The 12,522-nt window shown below is 38.4% G+C and overlaps 1 protein-coding gene across 8 annotated transcripts in view; it reads right to left on the bottom strand.

Moving 5' to 3' along the window:
* Positions 1 to 12,522, bottom strand: part of ZNF451 (zinc finger protein 451) — a 79,513-nt gene that overhangs the window by 47,410 nt on the left and 19,581 nt on the right. For all 8 annotated transcript variants that reach the window (XR_011430070.1, XR_002802039.2, XR_011430069.1 and 5 more), the window contains exons 4-5: positions 3,893 to 4,018; positions 93 to 204 (exon numbers count right to left, since the gene is read on the bottom strand). Coding sequence is in view for 5 of the 8 variants with exons in the window: in XM_070245732.1 (XP_070101833.1) it covers positions 93 to 204; positions 3,893 to 4,018 (238 nt within the window). In the remaining 3 variants the exon portion in view is untranslated. The remainder of the gene's footprint in view (positions 1 to 92; positions 205 to 3,892; positions 4,019 to 12,522) is intronic.

Genomic DNA, 12,522 nt, shown 5'->3' with positions numbered 1-12,522 from the left:
CTTATTAGCAACTGTATGAAACAGACACAAAGCGTTAAGGATTTAGGGAAGCTCCTCAACCTTAGCGTTCTACGCTGATCACTAAAGAATACCTGGCATTTTTAGCCACTGGTCCACACACAGTCTTGCTGCTTCTGTATCAGAATGTCCTCGAATAAATTCCAATTCTTGTAACCCATGAGCATGCTGAAAATCAACTTTTTCCTAAAGATATTAAGAAAAAAAATCAATTAACCTATGATTACTGATCGGGTTTCCTTGAGAAAAAGATTCTGACACATCAGTGATCAGAAAATACTCATTATCCTTTATTCCTGTAACTCCACATCTAGAAATCTACCCCAAAGAGATAAGTCAAAACAAAGGTTCATGCTCTAAGATGTTCATCCCAATGTATCTCTATTTGCAAAGTTTGCCACAACCTACATCTCCAATAATAGGTTACTGTTTAAGTAAATTATGGTATGTATATTTCATTAAAGTCATTAAAAACACTAACCAAACTTTTTCAATGAAATAGGAATATACTTTTGATATCAAGTAGGTCACCAAACAGTATTAAACAAATGAGGCCAAATATAAGCAAAGATTAATTTCAAGCTATATGTAACTATATCTGCAGAGGAGGAAAAAAGGCTGAAAATAAATGTATTAAATATCAACGGCTATCTCTGAGAATGGAAATATAAATGATTACTTTCATTTTTCAACTTTTATACCTCTTCTCAAATTTCCCATACACAGTCTGAAGTGTACAGAAGGCTTAAATATTTGTTCAGTGAATAGTATTAATAAGAGCAAACATTCATTAGTACTTACTATGTGCCAGTATAAAGCATTCATTGCCATCTAGATCAAGGGTTGGTAAACTTTTTCCACAAAGGGCCAGACAGTAAATATTTTAGGCTTTGCAGCCCATATAGTCTCTCTTCCAACTACTCAACTCTATGCCACCGTAGCATGAAAGTAGTCATCGATGATATGTAAGCTAATGGGTGTGGCTATGTTCCAATAAAAATTTATTTACAAAGAGGCAGTAGCCCAGTGCCAACCACTAAGCTAGATACTCTAGACTGTTAAAGTCTCTAATTCTTTCTAGTTATATTATCTATAAATCTATTTGCATACTCTCTAATCATGCTGTATCTAACAATTAATACTTATTAACCACTTACCATGTGTCAGGCGCTGTTCTAAAAGCATTTTAGATTTAATTCTCACAATAACTCTATGAGATAGGTACTATTATTGTTCCCATCTTATGATGGGAAAACAAGTACAGAAAGGTCAAATAAATTGCCCAAGGATAAATAACAATGCCAGGATTTTAACTCTCACAATTTGATTCTAGAATCCATGCACTTACCAGTACACCATATACTGAGTCTCAAAAAGGTTGTAGATTCTTAAAGAGAAATCGCAAAGTCACAAACGCTGGATTTGCAAGATACAGGTCAGAATAATGAATGGCCTAGTTAGCAATATAACAGGATCCTCTATCAGGGAGAGTAAATAGGAGGACAGAGAGATTCTAGATTTTATTCTGAAAAAAATCTTCTACAAAACTTTGTTCAAAGTATGGCTATAGAATACTAATTCTCAAAGACATTAATATCCATTATATACATTTTTAAAAATTCTCTGTAATCAAAGTAAGTAAGTACAGAAACACCAGTTTTAATGCAAAGTTTAAAAGGTTCCTTTGGTGCAGAACTTCCAAATCCTTAAAGTGCTAATGTGCATGTGATTTTCCAGAGAGTATGCAGTATCCCAACTTAATAAATCACTAAATCCTTTTTTTTTCCCAAACTGTATCCTAGAAGCTCAGTGTTCTGAATAACACGCTATGGGAAACAAAGTTAGTTTATCCAAAAAGGGCAAGACGGCAAGCCTCTGGGAGACTATAAAGACATTTTCTTATGTACAAAATTAAATCATTTATCAAAGTTCCTTACAAAGGCATATCACAATAAAGACTCAAATTAATATAAGTGAGATCAAATATTACTACATGCAAGCTAATAGGCTACTTATGTTAAACAACTGCTAATAATAGATTTTTTAAAAGTTCAAGAATTATTTTTATTTCAGTTTCATTATCTTCCTTTCTGCATTGTTTGTTTTGTTTCTTATTGTTTTCTGTATCTAGTTTTACAAAACAAGTTATCTATAAAGAGAATCAAATAAAAAAAAATCATGAATGGATTGCAAGCAATAAGCTAAAGCATCTGTGTAAGTCAGTTTTTTCCTTAGAAAAGAATGAAATCTAGATAAATTTATTCTTTATAATTGGTTAAATGAGAATTTCAAAAAACTTTCTTCAACACTAAAGTCAAGTCTTTAATACATACAAAGAATGAACACTTACATGGATGGAAATTGAAACTACCCTTGAGAAAAACCCTAGTTGTCATAGTGACTCTAAGATTCTGAAGTCATTACAAAAGCTTTATTATCTATGTGGCCATTAACACTGTCTGGGAAAAGAAGCTAGTATCAGTCAGGAAATCTGCAGAAAAGGTGGACAGCTTGCAAACCACTCCTCTCTCAAAGAGATTTGCCCCATGACCCATAAACAATACACTTAACAGCCTTGGGAAAGAACTTTCCTTAAAATTGAATAGTGTTTCTGCCAGGAAAGAAATAATCCTATTTTTTTAAATATCTCTAGGAATTAAGCATTTTAACATACAATTAGAATACTATACTCTAGTTTAATTGATATTACCTTGTAAAGTTAAAATCTCCAAACAAATCTACTTCTAAACTTAAAGATTAATTTATCTACACCAGGTTAGGAGATACTAAAATGGAGGCTACAGAAATATATAAGTTCCTTTATAATAACCAATGAATAAACAACCAAGGAATCAAAAACAAGGATGTTAAAATTATAAAATCATAGTGCTTATCCCAACCTGGGAGAACATCTCCAATTCTGTCCTGTTACAGATTGAAGTCCAAAGTCTATAAAGTGACCTACTGATTTCAGATTTCCTTTTTTAAACTCCTAGCATGATGCTTTTTTTTTTAACTCAACTCATCAACTTTCTACTAATAGACGTTTGTCAGTATTGAGGAAGTTCTTTACATAATTTCATTTGAGACCGTCTAAAACAAGTTAAGGAAAAGATTTCTATCATGTGAGATTCTAAATTAGGCTTCATTTTCCACATAACAGCTCTTCTACAACCCTGATTCAGATTTCTTCCTCTTGGTAATGGATTTAATCTGAAGGAACAGGCTGAAGTTTGAGAAAGTGGTCTCGCTCTATTCAGTAGAAAAACATTTCGACACCTTAATCCACAAAGGCCCTGATAAAATCTTTTCACTATTGCGATACAGTAACCAGAAACCCTTAATTGTTCATCTGCTTTGACAAATCCCATCGTGTTTTTTTTCTTTTAAAGATTTTATTTTTTTTCCGTTTTCTCCCCAAAGGCCCCCATACATAGTTGTATATTCCTGGTTGTGGGTCCTTCTAGTTGTGGCATGTGGGACGCTGCCTCAGCGTGGTTTGATGAGCAGTGCCATGTCCACGCCCAGGATTCGAACTGATGAAACACTGGGCCGCCTGCAGCAGAGCGCGCGAACTTAACCACTCAGCCACAGGACCAGCCCCGACAAATCCCATGGTTTTTAATGCTCAAGAATAAAGTCCACTCAATAAGATCTATTTTTTTTTGTTCTATATACATATATGATGGGTATCTTACAAACTAAAAACAGACATGGAAAAAGCCATCATGAATTTCTACTAATTGATAAGCTATCTAGAGTCCATGCTGAAATTGGATTCAATTATACATTTTCGGATTACAAGTTTCTCTTTACAACTTTATTACAAACAATTCTATAATCTGGTAAAATACCAATTAAAATAGCCACATACCCTGAATGCTCTATTCTTCTCTTCTTTCTGCTGTTTCTCCACTTCAACATGGCGGGCTAGACGAGCCAGAGTTAAAGCAACTTTATCCTTCTGATGGTCAATATAGTCTTTATGCTTAACATTATCCTATAACGGAAAAAACAATTTTCATTCCTTTTAATTAACAAAATTAGCTTTGGGATAACATATATCCATTTATCAAAGAGTTATTGTACCATTTAATTTTTACAAAAGTAAAGAACCATTTACTTTTATTATCAAGTTTCTAAGAACCTGTCTTGTGTATTTTATATTTTATGTGGTATTTCATAGATCAGCCAATCATCCCGCAGGATCTTTGGTTTTCAAAAAGTTAGATAAACTAGCTGCTAGGATATTTATTATCTTTATTTACTTTATAATCATCTGGATATTGAAAAGTTTGGCATTGCTTTGCTCTGAGTCTAAAGGTAATGCCATCAGGCCATTAGTCCACCCTCCAAAAGGTCTAACAGTACAAACATTCTTGGCTCTGATTTTTTAACAATGCTAAGACTATTTACTTAAGAGAAATTACTGATTAAAAAGAATAGATCTAACTTCCAGTTTCCAATCCAACATGTAAGAAGCTAAGAAGCTGACACTCCGTTCTAACAACAAATAAAAAGCTAAAGACAGGGGTAATGTCAGCATCACGGTAACCTCTCCCCTCCACCATACAACGAAAAAGACATACATACTTCAACAGAGGACATCCAAACACAACACAAAAGATGTCGGAGAGACCCACACAGCCATACAATGGAGGGTGGAGGGGCTGGAGCCCCCCTCGGAGGAGGTGAAACGGGGTAAGAGAAAACTTCGCTCACTCCCTCTCCAAAAGACTGCGATCTGGGACTGCACAGCCTCCGAGAGGGAAGGAAGTGGGGAGAGGACATTTACTCGCGGGAACATCGAAGATCCCTGAGGGCCCTCACAGCCAACAGGGAAGCCCTCCAGCAGGGTGAAAGCTATCGCAGGGGCTGACCTCAACAAGCCAAAACCCCAGGAGAGTAGAAAGTGAGAGCAGAGTGAAAAAACCCCGAGAGCATGCAGGAGAAAGTGCCCCACCCCTCCACCTGTCCAGTGCCAGCTCCAGCACTTGGGATCTCAGTGGAATGCAGAGGGCACAGAATATGCGGCTGTTGACCTGCACACAGTGGCAACAGGCAGTAACTGCAACCAAATAATACCATGATGTGCAAAAACAGAGCTACGCCCTCTAGCAGTATCAAAAATCATATTAAATCTCCAGCCAAGAGAGAAAATGACAAGTACCCAGAAACCAGTCCTCAGGACACAGAAATACGTAATCTAAATGACAAAGAATTCAAAATAGTTATCATCAAAAAACTCAACGAGGACCAGCCCGGTGGCACAGTGGTCAAGTGTGCACATTCCACTTCGGCGGCCCGGGTTTCACCAGTTCAGATCCCAAGTGTGGACATGGCACCGCTCTGCAAGCCATGCTGTGGTAGGCATCCTACATATGAAGTAGAGGAGGATGTTAACTCAGGGCCAGGCTTCCTCAGCAAAAAGAGGAGGATTGGCAGCAGTTAGCTCAGGGCTAATCTTCCTCAAAAAAAAGAAAAATTAAAGGAGAAATCAAAAAATATCTGGAGACAAAAGAAAATGAAAACATACCATACCAACTCATATGGAATATAGCAAAAGCCACATTAAGAGAGAAATTCATCGCAACACAGGCTCACCTTAACAAACAAGAAAAACCCCCAATAAGCAACCTCAAACTACACCTAACTGAATTAGAAGAAGAAGAACAAACAAAGCCCAAAGTTAGCAGAAGGAGTGAAATAATAAAAGAGCAGAAATAAATGTTACTGAAACAAAAAACGGCAGTAGAAAGGATCAATGAAACAAAGAGCTGGCTCTTTGAGAAGATAAACAAAACTGACAAACTCCTAGCCAGACTTAAAGAAGAGAGAAAGCTCAGATAAATAAAATTATAAAGGAAAGATGAGAAATAACAATGGATATCACAGAAATACAAAGGATTATAAGCAAATACTACGAAAAGCTATATGCCACCAAAACGGACAATCTAGAGGAAATGAATAAATTCTTAGACAATTACAATCTCCCAAAGCTGAATCAAGAGGAAATAGATAACCTGACTAATCACAAGCAAAGAGATCGAAACAGTAATCAAAAGCATCCCCAAAACAAAAACCCAGGACCAGAGAGCTTCCCTGGAGAATTCTACCAAACTTTCAGAGAGGATTGGGGAAAAACTGAATGCCATCCCTCTGAGAAGAGGAAGAAGACAAGGATGCCCATTATCACCACTCTTATTCAACATAGTGCTGGAGGTTTTGGGCAGAGCAATTAGGCAAGAGAAAGGAATAAAAGGAATCCAAATAGGGAGGGAAGAAGTAAAACTCCTGCTGTTGGCAAACGACATGATCTTATACACAGAAAACCCTAAAGAATCCTTGGGAAACCTATTAGAAATAATTAACAAGTACAGTACAGTTGCAGGGTACAAAATCAACTTGCAAAAATCAACTGCATTTCTGTACTCTAATAACGAACTTACAGAAAGAGAACTCAAGAATACAGCTCTATTTACAATCACAACAAAAATAATAAAATATCTAGGAATAATTTTAACCAAGGAGGTGAAGGACTTATACAATGAAAATTGTAAGACATTATCAAAAGAAATAGATGATGACATGAAGAGATGGAAAGAGATTCCATGCACATGGATTGGACAAATAAACATAGTTAAAATGTCCATATTACCCAAAGCAATCTATAGATTCAATGCAATCCCTATCAGAATGCCAATGACATTCTTCATGGAAATAGAACAAAGAATCCTAAAATTCATACGGGGAAAGCAAAGACCCCGATTGCTGAAGCAATCCTGAGAAAAAAGAACAAACCTGGAAGCATCACAATCCCTGATTTCAAAGTGTACTACAAAGCCACAGTAATCAAAACAGCATGGTACTGGTCCAAAAACAGGCAAACAGATCAATGGAACAGAACTGAAAGCCCAGAAATAAAACCACACATCTACAGATAGCTAATCTTTGACAAAGGTGCCAAGAACATAGAATGGAGAAAAGACAGTCTCTTCAATAAATGGTGCTGGGAAAACTGGACAGCCACATGCAAAAGAATGAAGGTAGACCATCATCTCAGGCCATACACAAAAACAAACTCAAAATGGACCAAAGACTTGAAGAGAAGTCCTGAAACCATAAAACTCCTGGAAGATAATATAGGTAGTACATTCTTTGACATCAAACTTAAAAGGGTCTTTTTGAATACCATGTCTTCTCAGACATGGGAAACAAAAGAAAACATAAACAAGTGGGACTTCATCACACTGAAGAGCTTCCGCAAGGCAAAAGAAACTAGGATCAAAACAAAAAGACAACCTACCAATTGGGAGAAAATATTTGCAAATCATATATCCCATAAGGGGTTAATCTCCATAACATATAAGGAACTCACACAACTGAACAACAAAGAAACAGCCTGATCAAAAAATGGGCAGAGGATATGAACAGACATTTTTCTAAAGAAGATATACAGATGGCCAATAAACACATGAAAAGATGTTCAACATCACTAATCATCAGAGAAATGCATATCAAAACTACACTAAGATACTACCTTACGCCTGTTAAGATGGCTATAATCACTAAGACTAAAAATAAATGTTGGAGAGGGTGTGGAGAGAAGGGAACCCTCACACACTGCTGGTGGGTATGCAAACTGATGCAGCCACTTTAGAAAACACCATGGAGACTCCTCAAAAAAGTAAAAATGGAAATACTGTATGACCCAGGTATCCCACTACTGGGTATCTACCCAAACAACTTGAAATCAACAATCCAAAGTAACATATGTACCCCTATGTTCGTTGCAGCACTATTCACAATAGCCAAGACATGGAAACATTCCAAGTGCCCACTGACCGATGATTGGATAAAGAAGATGTGGCATACATATACAGTGGAATACTACTCAGCCAGAAAAAGAGACAAAATCATCCCATTTGTAACAATGTGGATGGACCTAGAGGGTATTATGCTTAGCAAAATAAGCCAGACAGAGAAAGACAAACACCATATGATTTCACTCATGTGGAATATGAATAAACACATGGACTAAGAACACTGTTGTTCAGTGGTTACCAGGGGAAGGGGGGTGGGGGCTGGGCACAGGGGGTGAAGGGGAGCACTTATGTGGTGACAGACAACAAATAATGTACGAGTGAAACATCCCAATGATGTAAAGTATTATGAACTCAATAAAAAAAATTCATGGAGCTGTAAAAAAGAAAAAAAGAAAGCTGAACAAACTGAAGTCAACAACTCTTCTTAGATTCACCAGAGAAGTGAGGTCATAGTGCACATCACTGCCCCCAAAATGAGAGAGACACAGGGGCAGATAGAGAGAATTACAACTTAGTGGAGCAGAAACCCATGAGTAGAAACCTCAACAGGAGTCAGCACTGGGTAGGAAAATCTGAACTCTAAATGACGAACAGCTGGAAGCTCAGTGCGGACAAGTCAGAATTAAGAACTCCAGGGGACCCAGTCATGGGGTCCTCACACTTCTGTGAGTTTACCTCCAGGACTTCTACCAGTTTCTCACAGTGAAGACTGGACAAAAATCCCCTCATGCTTCCAGCAGTGGCAGAGGAAAAGCAAGCATTTTGAAATCTTCCAGAGCATTCTGTTCGCCTTAAAAGGGCCTGGGGCCGGCCCGGTGGCGCAGCGATTAAGTTTGCACGTTCCACTTCTCGGCGGCCTGGGGTTTGCCTGTTCGGATCCCGGGTATGGACATGGCGCCACTTGGCACGCCATGCTGTAGTAGGCGTCCCACATAGAAAGTGGAGGAAGGTGGGCACAGATGTTAGTTCAGGGCCAGTCTTCCCCAGCAAAACGAGGAGGATTGGCAGCAGATGTTAGCTCAGGGCTAATCTTCCTCCAAAAAAAAAAAAAGAAGAAGAATGGGCTTTAAGTCTCATTTAGAATGTTAGCAGCTATAGGATCTTCAGAGTCATCCTTCTTGAAGCACTTGCTGTGGTCACCCTGGACTAACTTCTACATTAGATACTATTAAAGAGTAATATTAGAGTCCACAATGATAGCAAATGATCAGCAAGAAAACACTATCCACTCACTTTTTGGGAGAAGCATAAGAAACTCTTTAAGAAATATACTGCGAAAGAGAGGGTCTCTATTTGCCTATATTTCAGATCACTCTCTCCATCAATTTTACTTCTATATCCACTCCCCTCCCATTGGGGAAGTTGTGTGGGGTCTTAACAGAATTAAGGAGAAGGTTGTAATGCCAGAAAAGGTTCAAAGGCAGGTTCTGGTTCAGTCACTATGAATTTTTTTTTAACTAAAATGATGGGGTTTTTTTAATGGGAACCAGGCGTATAGTTACAATGACATAGTCCCACACAAAAAACCCATGGGTGATCAGGAGTTGGACGGTTACAAAATGAGGGTCACACTGGGTAGAGGAAGAAAAGCTGTTCCAAAATCTCAGGAGCCAGGCTAACAAAGCCTCTCTCTGCAATCCTGTCTGTTCTCACCCCTAAACACTAAGAAATTCTTATATTCTCAACTACAGTCTTTACATTTTTATTTAAAATGACATAAAACATATACAAAGCAAATTTGGGTTGTGTCCTAGAAATGGCAGTTAGATTAAGCATACTGGTTAAATCTGAATGCACACAGCCATGAAAGTTAAGCATGTACAGGTGAAAGGAAGCAAAAAGAATTCTTTTTTCTAGAAGACAATGTTTATCTTTTATGAAGTGTGGTAGAATTACAGCAAAAATTTCAAGTCTAGAAATAAGGTACAACTTGGGCAGGAAACGAAGGCGGATTTCTTACATCTAATCTGGAATAGTGAGATTCAGTGGGTGAATGTAACTGAAAAAGAAAAAATAAAAGGAAAATCTGACATAGGATTCTCTTATTTTATCAAGTAAGGGCATTTTAAAAAAGGAACTAATATCAACAGTCACTATCATTTCTTAAGAGTAAGACACAATCTTGGGGCTAGCCCCATGGCCGAGCGGTTGAGTTCTTGCGCTCTGCTTCAGTGGCCCAAGGTTTCCCAGGTTTGGATCCTGGATGCGGACGTGGCACGGCTCAATCAGGTCATGTTGAGGTGGCATCCCATATAGCACAACCAGAGGCACTCACAACTAGAATATACAACTATGTACCAGGGGGCTTTCAGGAGAAGAACAAAAAAATAAAAACAAAAACAAAATTGGCAATATGGGCCAACCCGCTGGCACAGCGGTGAAGTTCGCACGTTCTGCTTTGGCGGCCCAGGGTTCACCGGTTCGGATCTTGGGTGGGACATGGCACTGCTTGGCACGCCATGCTGTGGTAGGCGTCCCACATATAAAGTAGAGGAAGATGGGCAGGGATATTAGCTCAGGGCCAGGCTTCCTCAGCAAAAAGAGGAGGATTGGTGGCAGATGTTAGCTCAGGGCTAATCTTCCTCAAAAAACAAACAAACCCCCCAAGATTGGCAATAGATGTTAGCGCAGGTGCCAATCTTTAAAAACAAGGGGAAAAAAAAAAAAGGAAGAGTAAGACCCAATCTCAAGTTAACACTTTTAAGTTTCCCTTAGCAGGCTCATATTGAACAAATTTAGCCTTGTTCAAAAAACTAGCTGCACCGTCTTGACTTTTCTCTTTTTGCTACAGACCAATACCCACTTCAAACTTGAAATAAGTTCAGCTGAACTTGAAATCAGTGCTTATAATGAACTCACAATTGTGATGAGAAGTCACATCCAATGAGAATTCCACTGTTTAGACAAAACTTTCACCAAATTAATACTTTCATTTACTAATCAAGTTAAATGAGCTAACAAAGCTTTCCTGGAAACTATTAAAATTTCTAATACTGCTGATGTGAACTGTAAAATAAAGCACACAAAATCATTAAATAGGCAAACTAATGACAACATGGCATAAAATCCCAGTAATCAATGAAGCTGTAATCTGTATATATTTCAATGTCTTTTTTCCCTATCACTTATATTTGTTTTTAAGTGAAAATGATCCTGCTTTTTAATGAGTAAAACCTAGAAGGCTATAAATTAAAATGTTAACAATAGTTCTGTCTGGAGTTTTTCCTTATCTCTATTTCCTAATATTTTTACAATCAGTATATGCAATTAAATTGTTAATGAAATTTCAACTATTAATGAACAAGACTGTATAAAAACAAAAAGTATTGACAAGCTCAATCTTTTGGGAATGTAATGAATTTGGTTTAAATCACTAATTTATGCCTTATAAAAATAAAAGTTTAACATCTATCCTTCACATAGATGGAAATTTTGTATCTAGAGGGAACATAATCTACAAGTAAATTGTATTTAACTTTTATTTTCGTAAGGAAGATTGGCCCTGAGCTAAAATCCGTGCCAGTCTTCCTCTATTTTGTATGTGCAACACCACCTCAGCATGGCTTGAGGGGCAGTGTATAGGTTTGTGCCCAGATCCAAACCAACAAACCCGGCTGCAGAAGCAGAGTATGTGAACTTAATCTATCTCACTCAACAAATGCAGTTTTGACTACTAAAAAAGCCAGTAGTAAGGAAAGAAAATTTGTAGGAGGTGGGAGGGTGAAGAATAGGGAGAGGGGATACAGATAGAACAAGTCAAGGCAGAGGTTTCTTTATTGTTGTTCTATCTTCCTGAATGTCAGTTGGCACTGATTAGGCAGAGGGGCACCAATTGGAGGATGACTTTTCCCTCCATCATCTTCATCCCCTAGGTAAGGCATCACCACACCTGGTGGTTAAGATCCAGCACTCTCACCACCATAGCCCAGGCTCGTTTCCCAGTCAGTGAACCACACCACCTGTCAGTTGTCATACTGTGGCATCTGCGTGTTGCTGTGATGCTGAAAAGCTCTGCCACAGGTATTTCAAATACCAGCAGGGTCCCCCATGGTGGACAGGTTTCAGCAGAGCTGACAGACTTGACCGACTTCTGAAAAATCTGGCCATGAAAACCCTATGAACAGCAGGGGAGCATTGTCGGATACAGCACTGGAAGGTGGAGGATGGTGCAAAAAGACCAGGCAGGGTTCCACTCTGCTGTACTGGGAGTCAGAATCAACTCAACAGCACTAAAAACAAAAGTGATCCCAAGTCCAAAGAAAGCTCAAAGGAGCAACAAATTGCAAGAGTGGAATGAATTACTTTTGCGAATCATCATATTATCCATCTGACCAGTGCACTTAAAAATCCTGAAACAGGGGCTGGCCCCGTGGCCGAGTGGTTAAGTTTGAGCACTCCGCTGCAGGCGGCCCAGCGTTTTGTTGGTTCGAATCGTGGGTGCGGACATGGCACTGCTCATCAAACCACGCTGAGGCAGTGTCCCACATACCACAACTAGAAGAACCCACAACGAAGAATATACAACTATGTACGGGGGGCGCTTTGGGGAGGAAAAGGAAAAAATAAAAGATCTTAAAAAAAAAAATTCTGAAACAATTGCACTACTTCACAAACTCAAATTTCAAAGCCTGCTTATTACTGCCTTTCCGAAAGCTTTGGTCCACAGTTTGGTCTGAAG

The sequence above is a fragment of the Equus caballus genome, chromosome 20 (genome assembly GCF_041296265.1).
Source record: "Equus caballus isolate H_3958 breed thoroughbred chromosome 20, TB-T2T, whole genome shotgun sequence".
NCBI lineage: Eukaryota > Metazoa > Chordata > Mammalia > Perissodactyla > Equidae > Equus > Equus caballus.
Note: the sequence above shows the minus strand (reverse complement) of the source record. Positions and strands in the feature narration are given on the sequence as shown.